The sequence below is a fragment of the Cygnus olor genome, chromosome 13 (assembly GCF_009769625.2).
Source record: "Cygnus olor isolate bCygOlo1 chromosome 13, bCygOlo1.pri.v2, whole genome shotgun sequence".
NCBI lineage: Eukaryota > Metazoa > Chordata > Aves > Anseriformes > Anatidae > Cygnus > Cygnus olor.
In genome coordinates, this window is record NC_049181.1 from 9,777,467 (window position 1) to 9,799,344 (window position 21,878).

At 58.4% G+C, this 21,878-nt stretch overlaps 1 protein-coding gene across 7 annotated transcripts in view; it reads left to right on the plus strand.

Annotated features, from left to right (window-relative positions):
* DLG3 (discs large MAGUK scaffold protein 3) overlaps positions 1–21,878 on the plus strand; it is a 76,066-nt gene that overhangs the window by 12,535 nt on the left and 41,653 nt on the right. For 3 of the 7 annotated variants that reach the window (XM_040572029.1, XM_040572028.1, XM_040572030.1), the window contains exon 1: positions 10,948–11,308. The exons of the other annotated variants lie outside the window; for them this stretch is intronic. In XM_040572029.1, the coding sequence (XP_040427963.1) occupies positions 10,982–11,308 (327 nt within the window). In that variant the 5' untranslated portion in view covers positions 10,948–10,981. Of the gene's footprint in view, positions 1–10,947; positions 11,309–21,878 lie in introns of those variants that run through there. 7 annotated transcript variants of the gene reach the window in all.

Consider the following 21,878-nt stretch of genomic DNA (forward strand, 5'->3'; position numbering starts at 1 on the left):
TGGGAAGACGCTCAAGAAACAAATTGCCTGTCTGCACAAATGCTTCCAGGAACAGGAAATTTTCTGTCTGCTGGCAAGGCTGCACGTGCACTCGGAGTAGCCCTGCAGCGTACAAATGGCTGCTGCTCAGGAAGCGGGACCAGCACATACAGCACCAACGTGGTTCCTGACGGTGAGGCTCAGGGCGCAGAAAGCATCCCTCAGTGGAAAAGTGGGTGTTCAGCCTGCTAAGGGACTCAGCCAGCTGAAATGCCCTGCTGAAGCCCTCAGAGGCACAGTCACGCATGAGCTGAGGGCTTCATGGGGTTTTATCAGCCAAATCCTCCATTTCAACCTTTCTCTGAGCCCCGTGGTTGCTTTAGCAGGGCTCCTCAGGGCTTGCAGGGGGAAGACCCGCGAAGCTGCTCCTGCGGTTGGTGCTGCTCGCCTGCGCCCGGAGGGTGGCAGGAAGGCTTCATCCCTCTGAAAACCCCGTCCTCATCCCCCCCCCTGCGGGGAGCAGAGAGCAGCCAGCTGGAGAGATGAATTCACGAGGAACAATACCGCTGATGAGCAGAAACTCTGCGCCTGCGAGGAAGCGCTGCTCTTCCCCTGCCATCCCCTCCTGCCTCCCGGCACAGCTCCGGAGCTGCTCTGACTTCATCTCTGTCATGGTGCCAGCGCTGTGCCGCCCCTCCTGCAGCCGCCTGCCCTGCATCCCTCCTTCCCCGCATCGCTGAGCGCCGCGGCTCTGTCCTTGCTCATCCCAACAGCCGCCGCTGAGCACCAGCAGATCTTAGCGTGACGGGGAGAGAGAGCACACGGGAGAGGCTGCTTCAGCAAACAGACGTGCCTTGTGTGCTTCTGCAGTGCCAGGGGACGGGGAAACTCACTGGTAGAGCGTGCTGCTGCTCCACCAGGCTGGGGGTGCAGGGGATGCTGCGGAGCCTGCCTGCAGTGTGCTGGGTGCGGGCTGCGCTTTACCACTGCTGGGCTGAGGCCAAAAACATCCCCTTCCCTCCTTACGTCCAGGGAGGACGTGGCCCAGCTCTGCAGAAATGCCCCTGCTGGCTGTTAGGAGCCCTCCCTGCTGCCCTTGCCACTGCAGAAGAGGCATCTGTCCGCTCTGACCTGCAGCTCGGGTGCCAGAAAGGTTCATGGAGCTCCCCAGGGGCTTTGGCAGAGAAAGGCAGGCTGTACCGCCAGCATGGCGACCGGCTGTCTGGTTCCCCTCTCCTTCTCTTGAGTGCTTTTTCCTGCCTCCCAATTTCCCGTTGGCCAAAGATAAGGATGTTCCCGTGCTCTGCGCCTTTGCTGGCAGGCGCAGCTGCTGCTGCAGTGGCTCAGGGCACCTGCAGGGCTGGGGTGAGACCAGCAGATGCTGTGGCTGCAGAAAAGCCCACTGCAAGCTCCCCGCTGCCATAGCTGTAGCCCCACAGCTCTTAATTTCCTCTGCAAGGTGTGCGGAGGGAAAGGGAGCCAGGCTGCCCGGCTCCGGCCAGGGCATGCCAGGTTGCTGGAGCATCAGGTCAGAGAAGCGGGTCCTGAACGCAGGTGGGTGTCTGACAATTAATGCATCCCCTCCCCGTTCTGAGAATACATTTAATTTTAGGAGAAGCAGAGAAGAAAAGCAGCAGCCCAGAGGCCGCGGAGGTGAGCTTTGGATTCTCAACTTAGTTGCTCTCCAACAGTTTTGTGGTTCAGCGTTGCAGACGCAGCCTCGAAAGCCAAAGCACTGAGGCCAAGAGGATGTCTGCCTGCTGTAACTCGCTCCGACTGAGCCGTACGTCAGCCTGTACAGCATGGACACCCAGCTGGGCATCTGGCTGCCTGTGTCGCGAGGATGCTGCTGTGCAAAGGGCATTTCAGCGAGCGCTGTGTCAGTGAGAGCTGTCACTTCGGTGGACGTTTTGGGGTTGAATGGCCTCAGCTTTACTAGAGGCTCTTGCTATTCCTGCTGCTGAGATGAACAAGGAGATGTGTAGGCCTCAGTTCTCCCAACTCAATATACAGCTCCAGTGAAGGAAGAAAAAGTTGGTGGAGCCACCAGCCTGTCAACCAAAGGGTCATGTGCAGCCACCTGTTCCTACTCTATTCAGGGACTTTCTGTCTAAAACTGGTAGCAAAAGGAAGATCCTCATCAGGCTCCGAGGCTTTTCTGGCTCCACAGCGTCGGAAAGCCCTGCTGGAGAAAGGGCTGTTGGTCTGTACGTTCGTTCAAGTCATTGTCACTGATTTGGAGTTACTTTGTTTGGTGATGGTGCAAGCATGTGCGGTGGTGGGGACTGTCCCACAGCTGGCCACCCAGACAAGCCTGGAGTCCTTCCTCCTTTCACATTCATGTTCCAGCTTCATTTACCCCCTTCTAGTGCACGTCTGCTGTCCCAGAAGAGCAGGGCTGCTGTGGTTATTTGTACACCGAGATTCACGCTTTTCCAGGGTTTAATGCAGAGCTCTGAAAGCAAGAACTGAGACCGTTCACCGGCATCTTTGTGGGATGGGGACTAAAGGGGCCAGCCCCCTCAGTGCCTTGGCCAGGACCTTCCTGACCACTGCGCTCTCCCTGTTGGTTTGCTCATCGAGTTTCCAAAACGAGCTGGTGCACCCCGCTGCGGGACCCACAGCGGCACCCAGGTCCCCACTGTGCAGGAGGTGATGCTGTGGGGTGAATTACTGTGTTACTGCTGGAGCCCACCTCCCGCAGCACAAAGCAGCCAGGAGCTTGGAAGGGATCCCGGTGGTGCTGCGCCGCCTCCTTGCCCCCACCCTGCTTTGCTCTGCCGCCCTCCTGCTCTCTTCTGCCTGCTCCCCCGCCAAGCCCCAGGTGCACGCACATCGTGCCTTGCAGCGGCGGCTTTTGTGCCAGAGTAATTTGGATTATAGGACAGGTGCTTGCACAATGGAGCAAAATCCTGCTCCGAGGCAAGCGCAGGGGGTCTGTGACCCACGGAGGAGCCTGCAGCGGGGGATATGCCACCCCAATCCCCGCCCGCCTGCACTCCGCTCCCCCTCGCAGCCTCCCCAGTCTCTCAGGAGGTTGATGACAAATCTCCTGGGCGCCTTTCTGCAAAACAAACGGGCTCTCCTCTCCATTTTTTTTAGAGGAACAAACCAAGCTTGAACGCGGAGCCTGGCAGGCCAGCTGCTTTCTATCTGGAACGCTGGAGCTGGGGGAACGTCGCTGCATCTTAATGGCGTCGGGCTGGACGGAAATCAGGATTCTGGTGGCAGAGGCAGCACCAGCGCTGTTATAAATAGAGCAGCCATGATAACTGCTCATGAGGGTTTTTAGTCTTTAGGATTTGGAGGATCAGCCCTGAGCTACGCTGAGAAATCCATTATCCTTGGCTTTTGTAGGAATTAGGGGAATCTGCAGGGGAACGAGGGCAGTGGATGAGCGCAGGTTTGGGAATTGTCCCTCGTGTGAGTCTGAGTGTGAACCTGTTTTAAAGGAGCTCTGCTACATGCTGCTGCCTCTGGCTTTGCCCTGCTTGCTCTGAGGCGGTTGGACCACGCGTGGCTGCGGTGACACGAGCATTTCAGTCAACCCGGTGCCCCGCTGGGGGAAAGCAAGGATTCGCTCCGGCGCCCATTGTAGCCATGCAGCCTGCACGCACACAGCACCGTGCGAGAACGTGGCTGGCGTCACGCCTAAGAAATGATTCCAAGCACTGGGATTCGGGCAAAGGACCTCTGCGCTCTGTGGCCTAGATAGCTGTTGGAGCTGGCACCGCCCCGGCGTGCCGGTGCCCAAAGCAGTGGCCTGCAGAGCACTGTGCCTGGCCGGCATTGCTTCCCCAGCCCCACAGCCAGGCGCTCACCTGCGCGTGTCCAGAGCAGGGCTCGGGGCTGCCAGGACCACGGCAGTGTCCTGCCAGACACCTCCCCGCTTTTCAAGGTAATTCTGCGAGCAGGTCATTTCGCAGCGGGGTTCCAGCAGGCTGCAGGAGGGTTTGCAGAGAGGCACGGAGGAGAGAACTGCACTGCGGTGCTGGGGGAGGCACAGGCTGGTGCTGGGTACGGTTTCGCTGCTGAAACCGGGGCGCGCTGTGCCCGCTGCACCATGGGCATGCTGCAGCCCCCTGTTGTGCTCCAGGTCCCTCTCCCTGGGCCAGTTGTGTCGCCGTGTCCCACCCCGCAGTGGCAGATTTTGCAAGCTGAAGCTCGCGTGGTGTTCTTGCAGGGAGAATTTTGTGCGCGTCGGTGTTGTGCTGCTGCAGGGGAGCACCCGCGGCACTGCCTTGGTGCACAACAGGAGTGCGGAAGGAGGAAACCGCTTTCCCCGTTGCCTGCCCTTGCCATGCCGTGGCCTGGTGGCAGAGCGCGTGGCTTGGCTTCCCTCCCGGTGAAACTGAGCCCGTCCGTGATGTCCCACTGATGGCCAGTCCCTGGGACCTGAGCAGCGCGTGTCCAAACCAAGCCTGAAGCCGTGGTGGGGGCAGCGGCACTGTCACCCCTCCAGGTCTCCTGTCACCCCGGCCTTGTGCCGCCGGTGTGTCAGCCCTGTAGGTGTGTCTGTGCCTCTGCCAGGCCGAGGTGAGCGTCCTGCGTGCCCCGCGGGTGGGCGCACAACTGAAGGTCACCTCAGGGCTTGGGAAACGCTGCTTTCTGCTCTCGCCGTGCGGGCGGCGGAGGGGAAGGGCTGGCGGTGGCACTGCGCCTTTAAGAGAGGGCCGGGAGTCGGCTGCGGCCCTGCGGCGCGCCCGCTGATTGGCCGAGCGGGGGGCAGGCGGGCGCGGGGCGGGGGCAGCCATTCAGAAATTCCGAGCGGCTCCTGCTCCCTTAAAGGGGACGCGGCAGTGTCCGGAGGGAAGGCCGGCGCCGAGGGGGCGGCCGCCGCGCGTCCAGGGCGGGTGGCTCCGGCGGCCGCCGGCTCCCCAGGGACATCAGCGGGCTGCTGCCCCGGGGCGGGGGTGGTCCTGCTTGGCGTGGTCACCGTGACCCCCCTGGTTGCAGGGATGCTGCGCCTGCTGCGGGGCTCCAGCCAGCTCAGTCCTTCTCTGAGGGTGCGTGTGTATGCCAAAAACCCCAAAAGCCGAAAAAAAAACCACAGTCCGACCCGCTAGCACCCTGTGTGTCCCGCCTGGCTGGGGCAGCACCGACCTGTGCAGGCGGGAGCTGCAGGAGGGGTGTTTTGTGGTCCGGGAGGGGCAGGTTGGAGCAGGGCTGCTGGTTCCAAAGAGAGAAGTGAGGACCCACTGAGCTCCCTTCTCGTCCTCCCGTGCAGGGTGGGAACAAACCTGGCTCCCTGCACCCTGGGTGGGTGGAAAAGACCCTTTGGGCACAACTGTGTTGTCCTGGCTCTGAGCAGAGCGGTGCCAAGCCCTTGCAGCAGTCTTGGGGCCTTATGCAAGGAGTCATAAGATTTCCCTCCTGCAAGGCGACAGAAGATTTCAAAGTACCTCTTTTCTCTGCCTCTGGCTCTGAGTTGTGAAGTTGTGCCCTTGCCACATTCTCCAACTTTCCCTCTGCTCCATCAGCCACAAGTGCGCTCTGTGTAAGAGGAAGCGAGGCGTGCACAAGGACTGGGCACCCACAGACCACAAAACGTGGCAGGGCTGTAATTGCCGTGCCAATGCAGCAACTGAGTCCTGTTAATGTTTAATCTGGGGTAAGGGCCTTTTCCCTGTATTTTATGGGCTTCCAGCTGTGCCTTTGGTGCTTAAAATCACAGCTTTGCTCTGACACGTCATTTCCCCAGTGGATGTGCGCTGCAGACCCCCCCATAAAACCCGTGTGCTAGGAGCAGGAGCGTGGGCTTCACCAAGCAGGCAGCTCTGTCCCAGGTAGCTGGGGAGAGTGACTGTGGGCACCGCGAGGCCGTCGGTAAATCCACAACGCCTGCTGCAACTCCTGCTATTAAACAGAGCCCCTTGCTCTCCTCCACGTGGAGAGAGCTTGGGCTGTGCTGTAGGGACCTGCCGCAGTTCTCCGTCAGGAAGCTGCGGTGCTCTGCTCCTCTGCCCCTTCCACACGCTGGGGAAGAGGTTTTGTTTGCTGTAATTGCAACTGCTGAGAGTAGGTCTTGGTGTTTACTGAAGAACCTTGTGCAGTTGCTGCCACGAGTGAGGATACGGGAACCATGGCACTGGGCAACGTATCAGGGATCATTAATAGAATGAAAGTGGTTTTGCCCTGGAGGAGAATAATTTGTTTGGCAACTGTGCTGAGAGCGCTGAGAGCGATTGGTCCCTTGGTATGCCCTGTTATTATTATCCTAACTGCGCTTTTCCCAGCGTGAATTGCTGCTGGTGGGGTGGGGAAGCAGTCTCAGCAGGAGGTATTTGCTCTCCTGCCCCATCCTCTCCCCCGTAGCAGTGCAAACCCTTAGTGGCTCACGGGACCCCACCGGCCCCATTGCTGCTCTCTGCGGCCCAGGCAGGGCGGTGCTGCAAAGTTTTCATATGACAATCCACAGACATCGCAAATCCCTGCTGGAACTGGGTCTGGAGCCAATTGGAAGGGCTGGACCAAGTTTGTTTGGTTCTTCCCTTTGCTTCTTGTCTCCCTGTGTCCTGCTCGCTCTGTGCCTTTACCTCCCATTGCTCCTTGTCCCCGCTGTCGGCTCTGGCTGCAGGCCCCGCTGTCGGCCCTGTGGTTTGGATGTTGGGCAGCTTTCTGCAGGTGCTTGCAGTCCAGAAAGGTACCTCTTATGCCAGACTGTTCCCAGCTTCCTCCTCATATATTAATTAGAAAAATGAGGCTTTCCCCACCTGCACCCAGGCCCCACACTAGCACGTGGCCTTGGGGCAGTGGCAGTGCAGCCCGCTCCCTGTCACGCAGGCACTGCTGGTGACCAAATTGCCCCTGCAAGAGCCAGCACAGCTTGGGCTAAAGGCATCTTCCATTCCTAGAAAGGCTACAAGTGCTACAAAACCCTCTGAAATGGCTCAAACCCCTTTCTTCAGACTGCCCTTGAAAGGCTGCTAAGGGAAGGATGCACCGTGCCTCACACTTGCCTTCCTCTTCCCGCAGGGCTTCATGTGAGAGGAAGGAAGCGCCAACAGGGGCTGAAATGCCGGCAACGCCAGATAAAACCTAGCTCCGTGCCGCCTTCGTGCCGTGTACATAGCACCATCTCCGGGGATTTCTTGATGCTTTGCAGAAATTAGCACCTGTAAAAAGAGCAGCTGCCAAAGCTGAATTTAAATAAGACGGGCAGGCTTCTGGTAGGAAGAGGCTAGAGGATCAGAGAGCACTTGGTTTCCTTGAAATGCTTCCGTCGGTGAAGGCACCTGTCTGGAAACCAGCTCCCGGCTCCTTTAGCAGTGCTCAGTGCCCAGGTGAACAGGGAAAGTTGCCCACAGCTGCCTGAAAGCGTGGGGCACAGCGCGTGCCCCATGAGACCCAGGTGTGGGCGCACTGGGGCAGGCGCTTGCACCCTGGGGGTACGGCAGTGCCGCCCCCAGCAGCTGAGATGCAGACATGCACTGAGGGTAGCTTGGGCAAGACACAGCTTGGATGCAGCTGGCACTGGCCTCCTTGTAAGCCTGAGAACGTGTCTCAAGCCCCACATGGTTTTAGGGAGTGCTGCAAGCAGGCAGCAACAACCAGGGAATTTTCTCCTTTTAATTGAGGCTAGCAGACAGCACGTGTGGCTCACTGTAAATGAGGAGGAATTAAACAGCTCTCCCGGCAGGGACAGTGCAGAGGAGATGAAATGGGATGGGAGGGCTTTCAGGCAGGGAACTGCAAGTGGTGGGAAGCTGGGAAGGACTTTGTGAGAGCAGCAGCGGGTGAGGCTCGAGGGCAGGAGGGAGCTCTCGGTTTGCAGGTGGTGATAGGGCACCCACAGACAAGTGAGTGGGGGGAAGAATGCCTGTTGCATGTACGGCTCTCCTGTCTGCAGGGGTGCCAGAGACTGACCAGGGAGAGCACCAGAGACCTTCCTTGTGAGGGGAACATTTCAGTCTGCCACGGGGGAAAAATCAAAAGCTTCTCTTGTTTATTCAGCTCCTTATTAAAGTGTTTTTCCCTAACAGGTCTTGTCCTTTGCTTTTGCACTTCTTCCTCTAAGTGAAAGCCCATATCCCGACCTGCCCTCGCTGCAGGGCTGAGTGAAGGGAGACGTGTCTGGAGCAGGGCAGCTGTGAGCAGTCAGGGCTGCAAACACAGCACGTGCCCTGCCCTAGTGCTCTCCTCCTGCCCAGGTCTGCCTCTTCCAGACCTGGGTGTCCCGCCTGGCCATGGTCCAGAGATGGCTTTGGCAGAGATTCACGGGGGCGGATGGGGCCCTGGATCCGTGGTGGCTGCTGAGGCTCTGTACACTGCAGCTGAACTGGGCCATCTCTAGGGTGGGAACTGCAGTCAGAGGGAGGTGTGCAGCCGGGTCAGAGCAGTAATTAGCTGTCGTTGTGTTACAGACTCTGGGCATGTCTCTTTGATGCCGATGTGACTCAGATCTCAGTGTTGCAGGGTGGGAGATGGCAGGAGGCCAAGATGGACTTCATGTCCATTGATGTTCACGGAGGAGATGCTGACTGCTTGTTTCTACAAGGCTTATTGCTCTGCTGTGGTGCATCACTCCCCTTCCTCAGCTAAATTCCTGCCCCGGTCCCTCTAATCCTTCCCACCTCTGCCCTCACTGCTGCCAGATGCCCTCTGTCTATCCTGGTCACCCCCAGCTGTCAAGGTGCAGCATCTCTGGAGCACAGGGACATCAGCCCAGCATCCTCCAGCACCACGTGCTCTGGGAGATGGCAAAAGGAGCAGCAGAAGATGTGTAGATTATCCTAATTGCTTAAATGCTGAAGTGTAAAGTTCTCTATCAATTCCAACACTGCATGCTTTCCTTCCACACAAAAACAGAAACAGTTTTTCATTGATGAAAATCACTCGGCACAGCCTCGCTTTGCATGCAGGCATCCAATCCTTCTTTGCCTTAGTGAGCTCCTGGTGGCTGCAATGTCCTGTGGCACTGAGCTCCACAGGTCCTTACGTGCAGCCGTTGGTTTCATCTTGCTGCATCTCCTGGTCACTGGGTCGGTGCCACAGTGTGCCCAGGTCCCATAACTGCCTGTATGTCAGCGAGAGCCCCTGGGAGCAGCAGGGTGAGCCTCACCCACAGACCTGCTTTCTGAGAGCTCAACAGACTTGCTTGTCTGGGGACGTGATGACCGTCCTAAACTTAGAGCCAGGGGAATTTCAGCGTGAGCCTGTTTGAGACACAGCACAGCTCCGTGTCATTAAGCACAGAGCAGCACGTGACTGTAGCGTCCGTCCTGTGACGGAGGTAACCTGAGCAGCCCAGAGGCAAGGAGGTGCAGCCGGTGCTGGAGAGGACGGGCTCTGCGCTGCGTGGTGCCTGGGGCTTCTGGGACAACGTGGATCTCACGGGGGGTGTCTTCTGCCCTCTTCCCTTCACCCAGAAGCAAGCGTTGCACTTGACTGCTTGGGAGCAAACACTGCAGGAGCTCTTCTGTCTGCCTTAGTAAAGTGCAGAAGGATTCCTGCACTGGGGCTTAAAGAACTAAAGAAACAAGGCGCAGGCAGGGGCATGTGTTTGACCCGCTTGTGCTTCCTCCACCCAAAAGCCTCACCTGTGAGCTGGGCCAGCCTCACGGAGGCCAGTAGGAGCCCATAGATCTTGCAGCCTGAATCGGGGTGTTGAACCACCACATCTTATGGACCAACTTGCGGACCCCTCCTGCTTGTCTTACTCCTTTACCTGTGTCCTGCATGAGCCCTGATACACTCCTTTCATCCCTCTGATCTTCCAGACGGTTTTGTACTATTTCTTCAAATAATTCTCCACCCACCCCAGTGTTTATTACAACTGTTAAGGAACAGAAGGCCAGGTTCAGGTTCTCCTAACTGGTCAGGTATGCTTTTTTTGCAGTGGTCTTTCTTTCTATCCTTCAGTTTGCCTCGGTGACTGTTCTGAACTTCTGTGCCAGAGGCGAGGGGCTGCTGAGCTGTGCTGGGAGTGGTGTCCTCGCCCTGCTGCACACACGAGGATTTCTGCAGCCCCAAACACTGCACTTTCATCATCCCTGATGGCGGTATTTGGACGGCCCAGCAAACGCCCTCGGAGTTTCTGCACCACAAGCATGCCTGTGGCAACGGTGGTGTCCCCAGGGCGTTGTGCTGGAGCATGCGGTAACAAAGCAGGGGGAGGAAGGAGCTGAGGTGGGGATGCAGCAGAGCTGCTGCCGGGCTGGTGACCGTCGCTCAGGTCTGGAAAAAGGATTTCGTCCTCCGGGACGGATCATGGCCGGTGTGAAAGTGAACCCCTCCGGGTGGGAACCACAGAGCCGGCAGGGCTGGTGTGCTGGCAGCACCCAAGTGTCCGGAGCTGGGGATGGGGTCGGGGTGAGGGCGGCCGCAGGCGATGCGTGACACTGTGGAGCGAAGGCTTTCCCTTCCTCCTGGATTCCCGCACGGCGCCCCGCGGCAGGACGTTTCCCGGCTTTGCCGGTCGCGGGCGGGTTTCGGCAGGGCCGCCCGAGGGGAAGAAGCAGCCCCGGTGGGTGCGGGCAGCCCGGCCGCGGCGCCCCCTCATCCCCCGCCTCATCCCCACCGGCGCTCCGGGGGCGGTGCGGGGCGGTGCGGGGCGGTGCGCGGAGGCTCCGCGGCGCAGATTGGCGGGGAGCGGGGCCGGGGCGGGGGGCGGGGGGGGGGAGGCAGAGGATGCTCGGCGCCGCCGCAGGTGCCGCGCTCCGCGCTCCCGAGCCGAAGCGTGCCGAGCCGAGCCGGGCCGGGCCGAGCCGAGCCGGGCCGAGCCTCCCCATGCAGCCGAGCGCCCCCGAGCCCGAGCGGAGCTGCGGGCGGCGCGGCCCCGCGGAGCTGCCCGCGCTGTAACCGCCCCCCGCTCGCCTCCCGCGGGGCCCGGGGGCGAGGAGGCGCCTGGAGCGGGGCGGGGGCCGCTGCCGCCCCCCGAGCATCCCTCCCCGCGCCCTCCCCGCTCCCTCCCTCCGTGCGCGCATCGCTCCGCGCCGCCCCCCGCTCCCTCCCTCCCTCCCTCCTCCCTCCCACCCTGCCGGCTCTATGGTGTAGGGCAGCGATGCACAAGCACCACCACTGCTGCAAGTGCCCCGAGTGCTACGAGGTGACGCGGATGGCGGCCCTGCGGCGCATGGAGCCCCCCTCCTACGGCGAGTGGCAGCACGAGCAGTACGGCTACGGCGGCTACGGCTCGCAGACCCTGCCGGCGCCCGGGGGGGCCGCGCCCGCCGCCCGCGGCAAGGCCAAGCTGGGGCCCCCCGCCCGCGACGCCGCCGCGCTCAAGCCGCCGCCGCCGCCGCCGGGGAAGAGCGCGCCCAAGGTGAACGGCAGCGGCCCGGGCTGGTGGCCCGAGTGCACGTGTTCGAGCCGCGACTGGTACGAGCAGGTACGGGCCAGCCCCGGGGCGACGCTCCCCGGCGGGGGTCGGAGGGGACGGGGCGGGCGGCTGCCGGGGGGCTCCCCGGGGAGGGCGGCGGGGCCGCGCTGGGGCGCGCCGGCACCCACGGGGCGGTCGCGGGTGGCCGCCGTGGCGGTGGCTCCGGTTGGCCGTCATCGTCGCTCGGGCCGGCCGCCGGTGTCGCTTGGCTTGGCCGCCACCATCGCTCGGGCCGGCCGCCGCGGTCCTGCCCAGCTCAGGGGTCGCGCACCTATGCGTCCTGCCAGGGGTCTCGCCACGCACAAGGCAGGTGTCGGGCGTGACGGTTTTCGGCGCCCACCCGACATCCTCGCCGCTTCCGATGCCGTTGCCTGAAGCCCCGGTGGCGTCGAGGGCGTCTCATCACGCTGTGCTTAGCAGGCGTGGGGCACGCTGCCCGCCGGGCAGCCTCGTGGGCTCTCGGTGCCGCTTGCCAGCGCTCCCAAACTGGCACCCGCTTTTTCCATTGAGTTGTGGATTCCTCGCTCTGCTGCTACGTCCCTGCTCCCATAGATTATTACGTAACCCTTCTCTGATCGCCGGCATGCTGTGTGCTTTCTGCCCCATTTCACTGCCTCCATTTCTTCCCACACACGTTCATTTTATTAGTGTTCTCCTCCAGGACCCATTCTCAGGCTGTCTCTCTCTTTCTCCTCTAAATGGAGAGACCAGTCTTGTTTTGAACCCACAAGCCAGCTCAGAAAATGGTTGGAGCTGTTTGCAAAGCATTAAAATGGAGGCTAGACCCTGCCTGAAAAACAGTTTACCCTGCTTTAAAGAAAGGCATTTCAGTTTGCTTCTTCTGCCTCTTTCATTCATTATCTTCAAACCTCACATGATTTCTTATTGATCCTTCTAATTATTATTTCAAGATGCAGTAGCAGGCAGACACAGGAATCAATGGGAATTCTCTCCTCCTTTCCCCTTGGAAAACACAACCCTCTTCCCTTTCTGTGTTTTTCTTCATTACTGTCTGTCTGTAGCTCTGGTCAAAATAATCTGATTCCAAGCTGATACGCTCAGAAGATGTTTACAGAAAGCACCCAAAACCCCAGCTACCTTGCTATAAACCTGCTTCTGGTTTCTCTCTGTTTCTCTGCCACTCTTTGCATCAAAATCAGTCTCATCTCTCTCTCGCCTGCTGGTTCTGGCAAGCAGTTTTCATCTTTCCTTTGCTATCTCTTTCCTTCGCTCCATCCAGTGCGGTGAGCTCTGGGAACTGGGTAGGAGCAGGGAATTGGAGCCGGTCTGCTCCCTCCTTTCCTTTCCTCTCCTGCTTGCAGGAAAGGTCTGGCCCAGAGCTGCTGGTGAGATGACTGCAAGCAGGCTGGGAGGGAAGCGATGCCAGCTGCAGCGCTGCCGTGGCCGGCTGGGCAGGGGAGCCCCTCGTGCATTGCAGTGGTGGGAGAGAAATCATTGTCTTTGTGGTGCTGCCACAGAGCCCCGGGGCTTGGGCTGGTCCCAAAGTCCACGTAGGGAATCTCTGCTCAGCCTTAGCCTTAAAAGATGAAAATCAAAACCTCCTCGCTGCATTGCAAGCGACAGAGGATGCCAGTGTGTGAGGCTACGTGAGCATAGCGGGGTCTGCATGTATAATATGACGTGTGTGGTATGTGCACTGCCTGTATCAGAGAAGGCAGGATTGCTCCCTGGTGTGTAGCAAATGTATGCAATGAGTAAAGCTTTGCAGCAAATACCTCGGCACTGTTCCCCTTCTGATCCAAGGGTGCAAAGTGTCTGAGCCATCAGGAATCCACGTTCTTCCCGGTCTGGCCGTGGGCAGAGGGACAAAAGGTGGTGAAATGGGAACAGCCGAGCCATGCTCGCACCTGGCCGAGGGTTTTGGCTCCAGGGGGCCAGGGGATGTCATGCTCGGGGGGGAAATTGGCCGAGTGCCGGGTGCGAAGCTGCTGTGCTTTGCTGGAGACGAGGAGGCAGCCCCTCAGACCTCGAGAGCACCGGGGAGAGGCAAGGCTGCCATTGTTCAGGGCTGCCCCTTTAAGCGGTGTCCCTGTCCCTGGAAGCACTTCCAGCAGCAGAGGTGGGAGCAGGCAGAGCGGGGAGGAGGCAGAGCAGGGCCAAGAGGCTTCCCCATCAAAGCGAGGACCTGCTCACCTCCCTGGGAGCTTCGCCACCCCCCCGTTCGTTCAAGCGTTTTTCTCCTCTCCCTTGCATGCAAGCAGAGGAGAGTGCACAGCCAGTGCGTGTGCTGGAGCGGCCGCGTGTGCAGATGCTCTGACACGGGGAACATGCTCACGGTTGCATGTGGCGGTGTGTGTTGCTGCCATCATGCGTACTCGCAGACCCTGTGCACAGCCCCACGGCGTGTGAGCTGTGCCCACACGTGCCCAGCACACAGCACAGTCCCGGCATCAACCCGCACCTCCTCCCACTGCCGGCAGCGCGTCGTTCCTCTCCTTCTGCCTCTCCCCTTCTCCAGGACACAAATTAGCTTGCTCAGGCAATGCCAGTAACTGAGAACCCCTAATCCTGACCACAGGGAGAGAGGAAATCTCTCCGCTCTGGGTTTCTCATTTCTTTTTGCTTCGCTTTTCTTCCCTCCTCCTTTTTCCCTTTGGAGATCTCTTCCATTTCTTCTCCCTTATCTCACTGTTTATTGCTTCACGTTCCCCGTGCTTGCTGCCATCGCTGCTCTCCATTGTTTCCTTCTCCATCCCTCCATCCGGCCCTGTGCCCTCCCCGTCCCCCCTCGCTCACTGGTGGGGGACACAACTCCCCCCCCCCCCCCCCCCCCCCGCCAGACTGGGGTGAGAGGAGGACTCCCCGCTTTGGGGGAGGCATGGCAGCGCGATCCAGGGAAGCATCGCTGATGCGCAGCGGCTGGAGGAGCCAAGTGCTCCAAACCCCTCCTCTCCCCGCACAGTGACACCCACGGCTGCTCAGGAGCGCAGCGCTGAGATGCTCGGCCGTGCTCGAGCCCCTTCTCCGGGGCTGCTCCCCGTGCCGGGGTGAGGCAGCCGGCACCTTGCCAGGGAAAGGTCCAGCCCCACGGCTTGTCTCACCCCGGGTCCCCAGTGCCAAGCTGGTGCCGGAACGGGATCCGCCGTGGGGCTCCAGAGGGGCTCACCAGCCTTTTTCTGCATATTTGGGGTGCCCTGGGCATGCGCACCTCCTCTCTGGGAAAGGCACGGCTGAAGGTTGCGTGGGGTGGGTGGCTGGGAAGTGCCCTCTGCCCCTGGAGGCTGCCCCGGCTCTCCTGGCCCTGCTCGGCCAGAGATGCCCTCCCTGCGGGCACACGGCAATGCCCTGCTGTCCCCCGTCCTCCCTCTCCTGGGGCCGGGGGGATGCGGGGTTGGTCAGAGCAGCACCGCAGGGAGTCCCTGACCAGCTCGGGGCCACACCAGGCTTTCGTGGGCCTCCTGGGTGGAGGCGTTTTGTGGCCAGGCAGGTGGAGGAGGGGGAAAGGACCTCGCTGCCTGTCTGGGGCTGCGAATGTGTCACCGAAGGCGGTATTTTTCCACGCACAAACATCGCTTGTTATAGTTCCTCCCGTGCGCTGGGGAATCACCTGGAGGAGGTGGGCACAGTCTTGGCGGAAGCAGCAGCCCTCGCACAGCCTCTGGCTGGGCGCAGCAAAGATTTGAGGCTCCTGGGGCGTAGGAAATGGAGGGGGGGAAGAGCCTTGGGAGGGAGCTGGCCTTCACCCGGCGAGGACGTGGTGGCCAGGCCAGGTTTCTGAGCGATGGGCAGGCAGGGCTGGAGGGAAAGAGGTGAGCGCTGAGGGGCAGGCGGGGAGCCAAGTGCGGGTGGCTTCGTGGGAAAGGGCTGGAGCCCCAGATGTTCCCTGGGGAGGTGCGAGGGAGGGTGAGAGGAACGGGGTGCCGGGGACACGGAGGCAGTGGAGGTGGTGAGGTTGGCAGGGTGATGTTGCTATGGCTACTCATGTGCTATTCATAGAAGAAATTAGCTAAATCTTTGCACTCGAAGGTGGAGGAGGAGAAAGGAGGAAGGCGTTCTCCGTGTTTGGAGGGGAGGAAGGAGGGAAGGAGAGAAGCCAAAACAGGAAGGGGGGGTCAATTTTCCTCCTGTGCTCTGTGCCCGTGCCATGAGGGAGCATTTGGGGAAAGTGCTGCCGCTGGCCTGCCCAGCACTGGCAGGGTGCGGGGGGACACGGCAGGGATGAGCAGCCCCACGGGACGGCCCCCACGGTGTCCGTGCAGAGCCCCGTGAGCAGGGCGAGCTCTGCGTCACGCCGGGAGACAGGAGACATCCTTTTAATTAAAGACATCCAATCTGCCGGAGGTATTTTTGGCAACCTAAATGTAGATACAACTGTAGTGAAACTTGCATTTCGTGCCTGGCTCCCTCACGCTCAGCGGGGCGTTTCGGTGCCTGACCCCGTCCGCCTGCTCGGCCCCGCGCTGCGGTCGCTAGCTGTCCCCCGGCCGCCCCGCCACCTCCGGCGTCTGTCCCCGCCTGTCCTCTTGGCAGCCGGAGTCCCGCAGGGTCTTCCCTCTCCACCGCTGCTCATCGCACCCCACTCCCTCGCGAGAGTTTCATTCCCTTCCCACGGACCCGCTTATCACCTCCTCACTCACGATGTGTAAATCTGCATGTCTGTTCCTAATATATCTCCTTCCATCTGATTTCACCTCTCAGCTTGTTTCTCGGGCATCTCCGTCTGGTGATCCTGCCGTCACCACCGACTCAGGTGGCTATAGCCAGGCACCGAGCTGCTCTCCTTCCCCCAAACCGTGCCCCACCACCAGCCCGGCCCCTTACCCCGCAGACCTTTGAGGCAGCCGCTATTTCTGATGATCTGGACCTTCTTTTCCTGCCACCCAGCCAGTAACATGGTCCAGCCGACACTTTCTCAGGTCATTCCCGGGGTCACCTCCCTCTCTCTGTGTCTCCTGGGAGTGGTATTCCTGAACACCTGCGTGCTGGCTCGGACTGATCCCCTCACCCACCCTGAGCATCCCATGTCCTGCTCTCACCCGAGAGCATCAGAGAAGCAGCAGAGCTTAGGCCCAAACTGGCTGTGGCAGAGATGTGGCTGCTGCTGTGAAGGCCGAGTCTGAAGCCACGCAGGTGGGAGAGATCCCATCAGCACAATGTGGAGGAAGAGGGAAGTACCCAGTGGAAATAGGAAGACGTGGCCCTGCTGTGTTGCTGGGGGAGGAGGAAGGGGAGAGCGCTGTGGTGAGGCAGCCAGGCCAAGAACAGGCAGCTTCCAGCAGGGACGTGGCCAGTGTGGAAGAAGTGGCTCCTCATGAGGAACGTGGTGGCGGTAGGAAGACGTCAGCCTCCCCTGCCGGAGGGTTCCCCCCTGTGCACTGTGCTTTCAGACGGTCTCTTCCCCCTTGGCTTTGATGTTACTGATGTGGTGGGACCTGCCCCGTCCATTCCTGGCCATCTCTGGGGTCGTGGTGGGGCTCTGCCAGCTGGTCTCAGGGCGTGCTTGAAGCAGGGAGCGGTCTGTGGGGGCTCTGCATGAGAGGCAAACTCTGGGTCATCCATCCATCCATCCATCCATCCATCCATCCATCCATCCATCCACCCGTCCACCCATCCATCCGTCTGTCCAGTCCACCCATCCATCCGTCTGTCCATCTGTCCATCCATCTTGGTACCCTGGGTGGGAAGGTGGGAGCGAAGCAGAAGCCGTGGCCATCCCCAGAGAGCCACCTCGCTCGGGTGAGGCCCTCTGCACACAATCTGCCATGATCGGAGGAGCTTCCGCTCCTTCCTTCGCTGCGGATGCTCATTTAGAGAGAGGAAGTGATTAAGACTAATCAGGCCGCAATCAGCCGTGGCTGCGTGCCGGGCGCTGCGGCGCTCAGCCCCATGCAGGATGCCCTCCCAAGGGGTCCTGGTCTCCAGTTCCCAGAGGAGAGCGGATCCGGCAAGGGTCTGCTCTGGGGTGGGGGAGCTGGGCGTGCTGGGGCAGCCCCGGAGGGACAGCGTGTCCCTGGCTCAGCATCCTGGCTGCAATTTGGGAATCAGCTTAACCCTCGCTCCGCCTGTAAGGCAGTGAGAGTGCTGTGAGTGGCACAGGGCGAGCAAGCGCTCGTGGCTGTTTGGAGCACATGCAAACATGGGACGATGTGGGGATCCCTCAAGGGCACTCGTAACTCCAGCAATATGCTCTGAACGTGTATCAGTAATGTGGAGAGAAAAGGCTTTAACAGAGCATTTAACAAGCTCAGAATACCTGAATTTGAAATGCCGTTCACAGTTTTGTCTGCAGAAGCTCATTTGAGCAGGGCTCGCTGAGGGACTGTTCAGGGGTTGTAATTATTTTTGGTGACATGTGGCACTTCAGAGCACCCTGGGACCTGAATACCCTCTTGTTGCCTTCATATTAACTGTAATTTAGTTTGAGGCTGTGTTGATGGATCTTGGTTTGCTTTTGCAGCACAGAAACAAGTTTATTGAAATTTTGTACCTAGGCGTGCATTGGAACTTAGAGAAAAAAGCAGGATATTTGGAACCCAAAGAAATCTTTAATACTGTCCTTTCTTCACTCTTTCTTCCCCTGTATATTTGCGTTTGTCGGGGGGGAGGCATGCAAGTTTTTCAGATGATAATAATTCTCCCTCTGCAAAAAGGAATAGAGTCATTTTTATTTGGCAACATCAGGTCAGAAGGAAGCAATTGGAGCCCAGCACCTCTGCAAATTGGGTCACTTATTTTAGCGGTCTGAGCCTGGAACAGGATGTCTAACTTTCAAGCATGAACACACTGGCCTTAATGGCTTCTAAATGGAAACTTAAACTCCACAGAGCTCCTGTCTGGGGAAGCTTTCTTCCTTTCCCACTGAGTGAAGGCTTTTTCCAGTCCCTATTTAAGTGTAGTCTTTAAAAAAAAATGGGGGAAAGAAAAGCACCAAAACAAAGATTAAACCCTCAGTAGCTGCTTGTGTTCGCATTAAACGCTGGGCGCTTCAGTGGCTTTGCCAACGATCCTTGTGACCACGGACCTTTCAAGTTCTGCCGGCGCTCCCCATCTCCAGGATGCCCGTGGTGCTTTGAGCCCGTGCCGAGGCGCAGCACGGGGCAGGGGCTGCTCACGCCACCGATGTGACCAAGCTGCAAAATGTCCCTGACGCAGCCTGGAGGGGACGTCTGGTGTCACCGCCTGCGCACGGCGCTGGCTGGGAGCCCAGCACGGGTGGGTGGGGAGCAGGCGGCCGGACGTGGCATGCTGCTGGGGTGTTATGGCAAAGGCTCAGGGGGAGCCAGCCCAAGGAGTGACAGCCAGTGGGCAAAACAAAGTGCAAAAAGAGTTATTTTGTCTAGTCTGGTCAAAAGGAAGGGAGATTCAACTCCGGCCATGAAATTCTTCAGCCTCCAGAAGGTTTCAGCCTGTTTTCTTTCCCTCATCCTACCCCTCGGCTCATCCGTCTTGCACTGGGGTGGTTGCAGCCCTCCGATGCTCCCAAGCAGAGCTCAGCTCCGGCCACAGTGTGGAGAGAAGGCAAAACCAGGTGGTCATAGAGAGCTGTGAGAAGGGGACCAGCCTCTGGCAGCAGTTTGTTACCTCTTCCATTAAGAAGTGGAGGAGTAGGAAGACCAAAGCGTGGATTTGGTATTGAGAGGTAGGAAGAACCCATGTGTTACCACGGAGCCAGCATTCATTCCAGGGAGTGACGTGCTGAGCATCATTTCTTGTTGGGAAGGCTGTGAGGTGGCTTTGGGGAGCCTCTTGCATCAGGTGTGTGTCTTGTACTGAGCTTGGAAGCGACACCTGGGTGTCTGTGGAACAACCGTGTCATCTCAGATGCTTTGGGAGACAATGTTTTTGGCAGCTACAGGTTTGGGCTCTCTGTTGGTGCTGGGAAAAGCAGTGTCTGCGTGGAGGGCAGGAATGCCTGGCGCAAAACAGATGAGCGTGTCAGCGCTTATCGGGTTGAGCCACGGCGAGCGCGGGCTCACCGGCTGTGCTGCGCCGCCGGGACCTGGGCTTGCTCCTGGGAAGTCCGTGGGTTTGCACGGCGTGACCCCGCTCCCTGTGCATCCCGTGCCGACACCGCTCCCCGGCATCCGTCAGTGCCAGGACCTGCGTGCTCACAGCAGGGCCCTGCCCTGCAGCAGCTGTTCTCCACGCTGCACATGCACAGCTTTCACCAAGATTTTACACCCTTAAAAAAAGAAAAAACAGCAACAAAAAAAACACAAAGCAGATGGAGCCTGGCCCCGCCTGTCCACCCAGTTCAGATGCTTCTGTTGGGCATCTCCCTACTTGGTCTCTGCCCCTGAGAGCTTTTAAAAGGATGTAAAGACTGAATTCCACTTATCTCCAGAGACATTTCCTTCTGAGTGTTGCTATTATACCTGAGATGATATAAAGGAAAGGATATTAAAAGGCAGATAGACTTTTCACTCTGATCCAATCTGGGAACGTTGCAAAAATCAAGCAGATAAGTTAGCGCTTGGCTACTTATGCACAAGCTGAGAGTAGCAAATAGTCGCTCTGTGTTGCGCATCCCTTTGTGCGTGACACCCAGGGCACGCGGGCCTCCTGCAGGGACCCAGCTCTGTGCATCCAGACATGAATTTGTCAGCTCTGGAGGCTCCTGCTTCAGCCCTGTTGCTGGTTGAGATGGAGATGGGTTTGTGTGTGGGCACAATCCAGTTGCAGCAGGTCTCAGCGGTCTGCAGCACATTTATTTTGTCTGGAGGAGGTACATAATTCCTGACCTCTGCAGGCCAGCCCCTGTGCCAGATCTGCGGAGGATGTGAACCTGATGCAAATCTTGGGGATATCAGCATGGAGAGAACAGCTTGGGCTTCCAGTTAAGAACCGACCCAGTCCTCGTGGGAATGCCGCAGGATGAGCCTTGCTCCCTCTGTAGCACGCTAACAATCCTCCTCCATTTGCATTTAATTGCAGCTTTTCTTTCAGTTGGAAGTTTTGGAAAATTGTCACGTTTTGCAAATCCTACCTTCGTCCCAGCAGATGATACCAATAGAAACGGAGGGAAAGGGGTGATGCACTAAAAATACTTGGAGCTTGACTGCCCACTGGTGACTGGCACTAGTGCCCCTGGGCTGACAAGCCTCTGCCTTCCTCCATCAGGCAGGCACATTTACCAAGCCCTCTGCTAGCCAGGGCAGGAGAGAGATCATCGTTATTTTTTGCTGGGCAGCAGGAACATGCTGGTGAATTAACCATGCCCTCAATTCTATAGGGAACGGTAAGTAATTTATGCCCTAAGGAGCAGGGGGTTGCTGCATGCAGGGAGGAGAGGGAACAGGGCTGTGCATTCAGGTCACATTCAATGGGGGCTGTCAGATCTCTTCCATCTAAAACGCTTCATCACACCATTATTATTTACCAAGCCCTGCTGGTGCTTGGCGCTTTACAAGTGAAAAGAGGTCCAAGCCCTGTGGCGTTCACCACACGGCAGCATGACCACCGAAGCCTAGTGGAGCTGGAGGTGCCCTGGCCTCCCTCCACCAGGCAGAAGCTGCACGGATCCTCCGGCTCAGTGTCTGAAGGCTGCAGGGAAGGTGGGACTCAAGGAGGACCTTGGGGAGTGAGGGGGGTCACCGCACATACGCAGAGATTGATCTAGGCACAAAGCCAGCGAGGCAGAGGACAGCTGTTGGGAAAATCTGGGCAGCAACAGGAGCTGAAGGGAATAGCGTTGAAGGGGGGTGAGGTTTGAAGGTCAGGATTCAAGATTTCCCTGGTCACTGGGGCCTAGAGAAGTGGAGCCTATGCTACCAGGCAAGGTGCAAATGTTGGGATATTTGGAAGTGGAAGTCAGAGCTAAAATCCAATCACCTTTCTTGTAGTAGCTGGAATAGCTGGCCACAGGAGGCAAATGGGGATTTCCTGGTCTGAATTCCTTCTGACCATGTGCGACTTCGTTTTAAGCAGCCACTCTCATTCAGCATCTCCTGGGTCCCATCTGGAGCCTGAGTGGGAAATTGTGCTCCTAGCAGTATTCTGAGATGTAAAAATCACTAGTGTGGAATGGCTGCAAAGGATGCTCAGTGCGCAGCGAGCAGGCTAGACAAAATATGTCCTTAGGGCTCACCGCTGTGTGAGTGAGGCAATGCGATGTGTGATTTGTGGGCTATTAGTAATTCAACAAAGAGACTGCAGTGGGGCTCACTGGAAGACTCAGGCTGGACCTGCAAACGCCTCTATAAAATTATCATACAGAGCACTTCTCCCTGGGAGGGATCCAAAGCATCATTTGTGGGGTTGAATTCATGTCATAAATCAGGGGGCACGTGATGGACTGCATTTACTTAGGCTGCCTCTTCTGCATCCTTCCTGGAAACTCATCTAATAAGAGCTGGCCTCTGGCACACCAAGGTTCAAACATCCACCGTTTGTTAATTGCTGGCAGTAGAAGTGCTGCTTTTTTGCCTTGAAATGTGGAATCCCTTCCTAGAATTGCACTGGGGACTAATAAAAGCCAGTGCCAGGTTTAATATATGCTATCTCACAAATTATCTGGATTAAATACAAGGACTGTGTACTGCCAGAGAGGGGATATTCCCAGCTTAACACTGCTTCTGGGCCATGGAGATCCCAAGACATTGGACCTGAAAATTGTGAT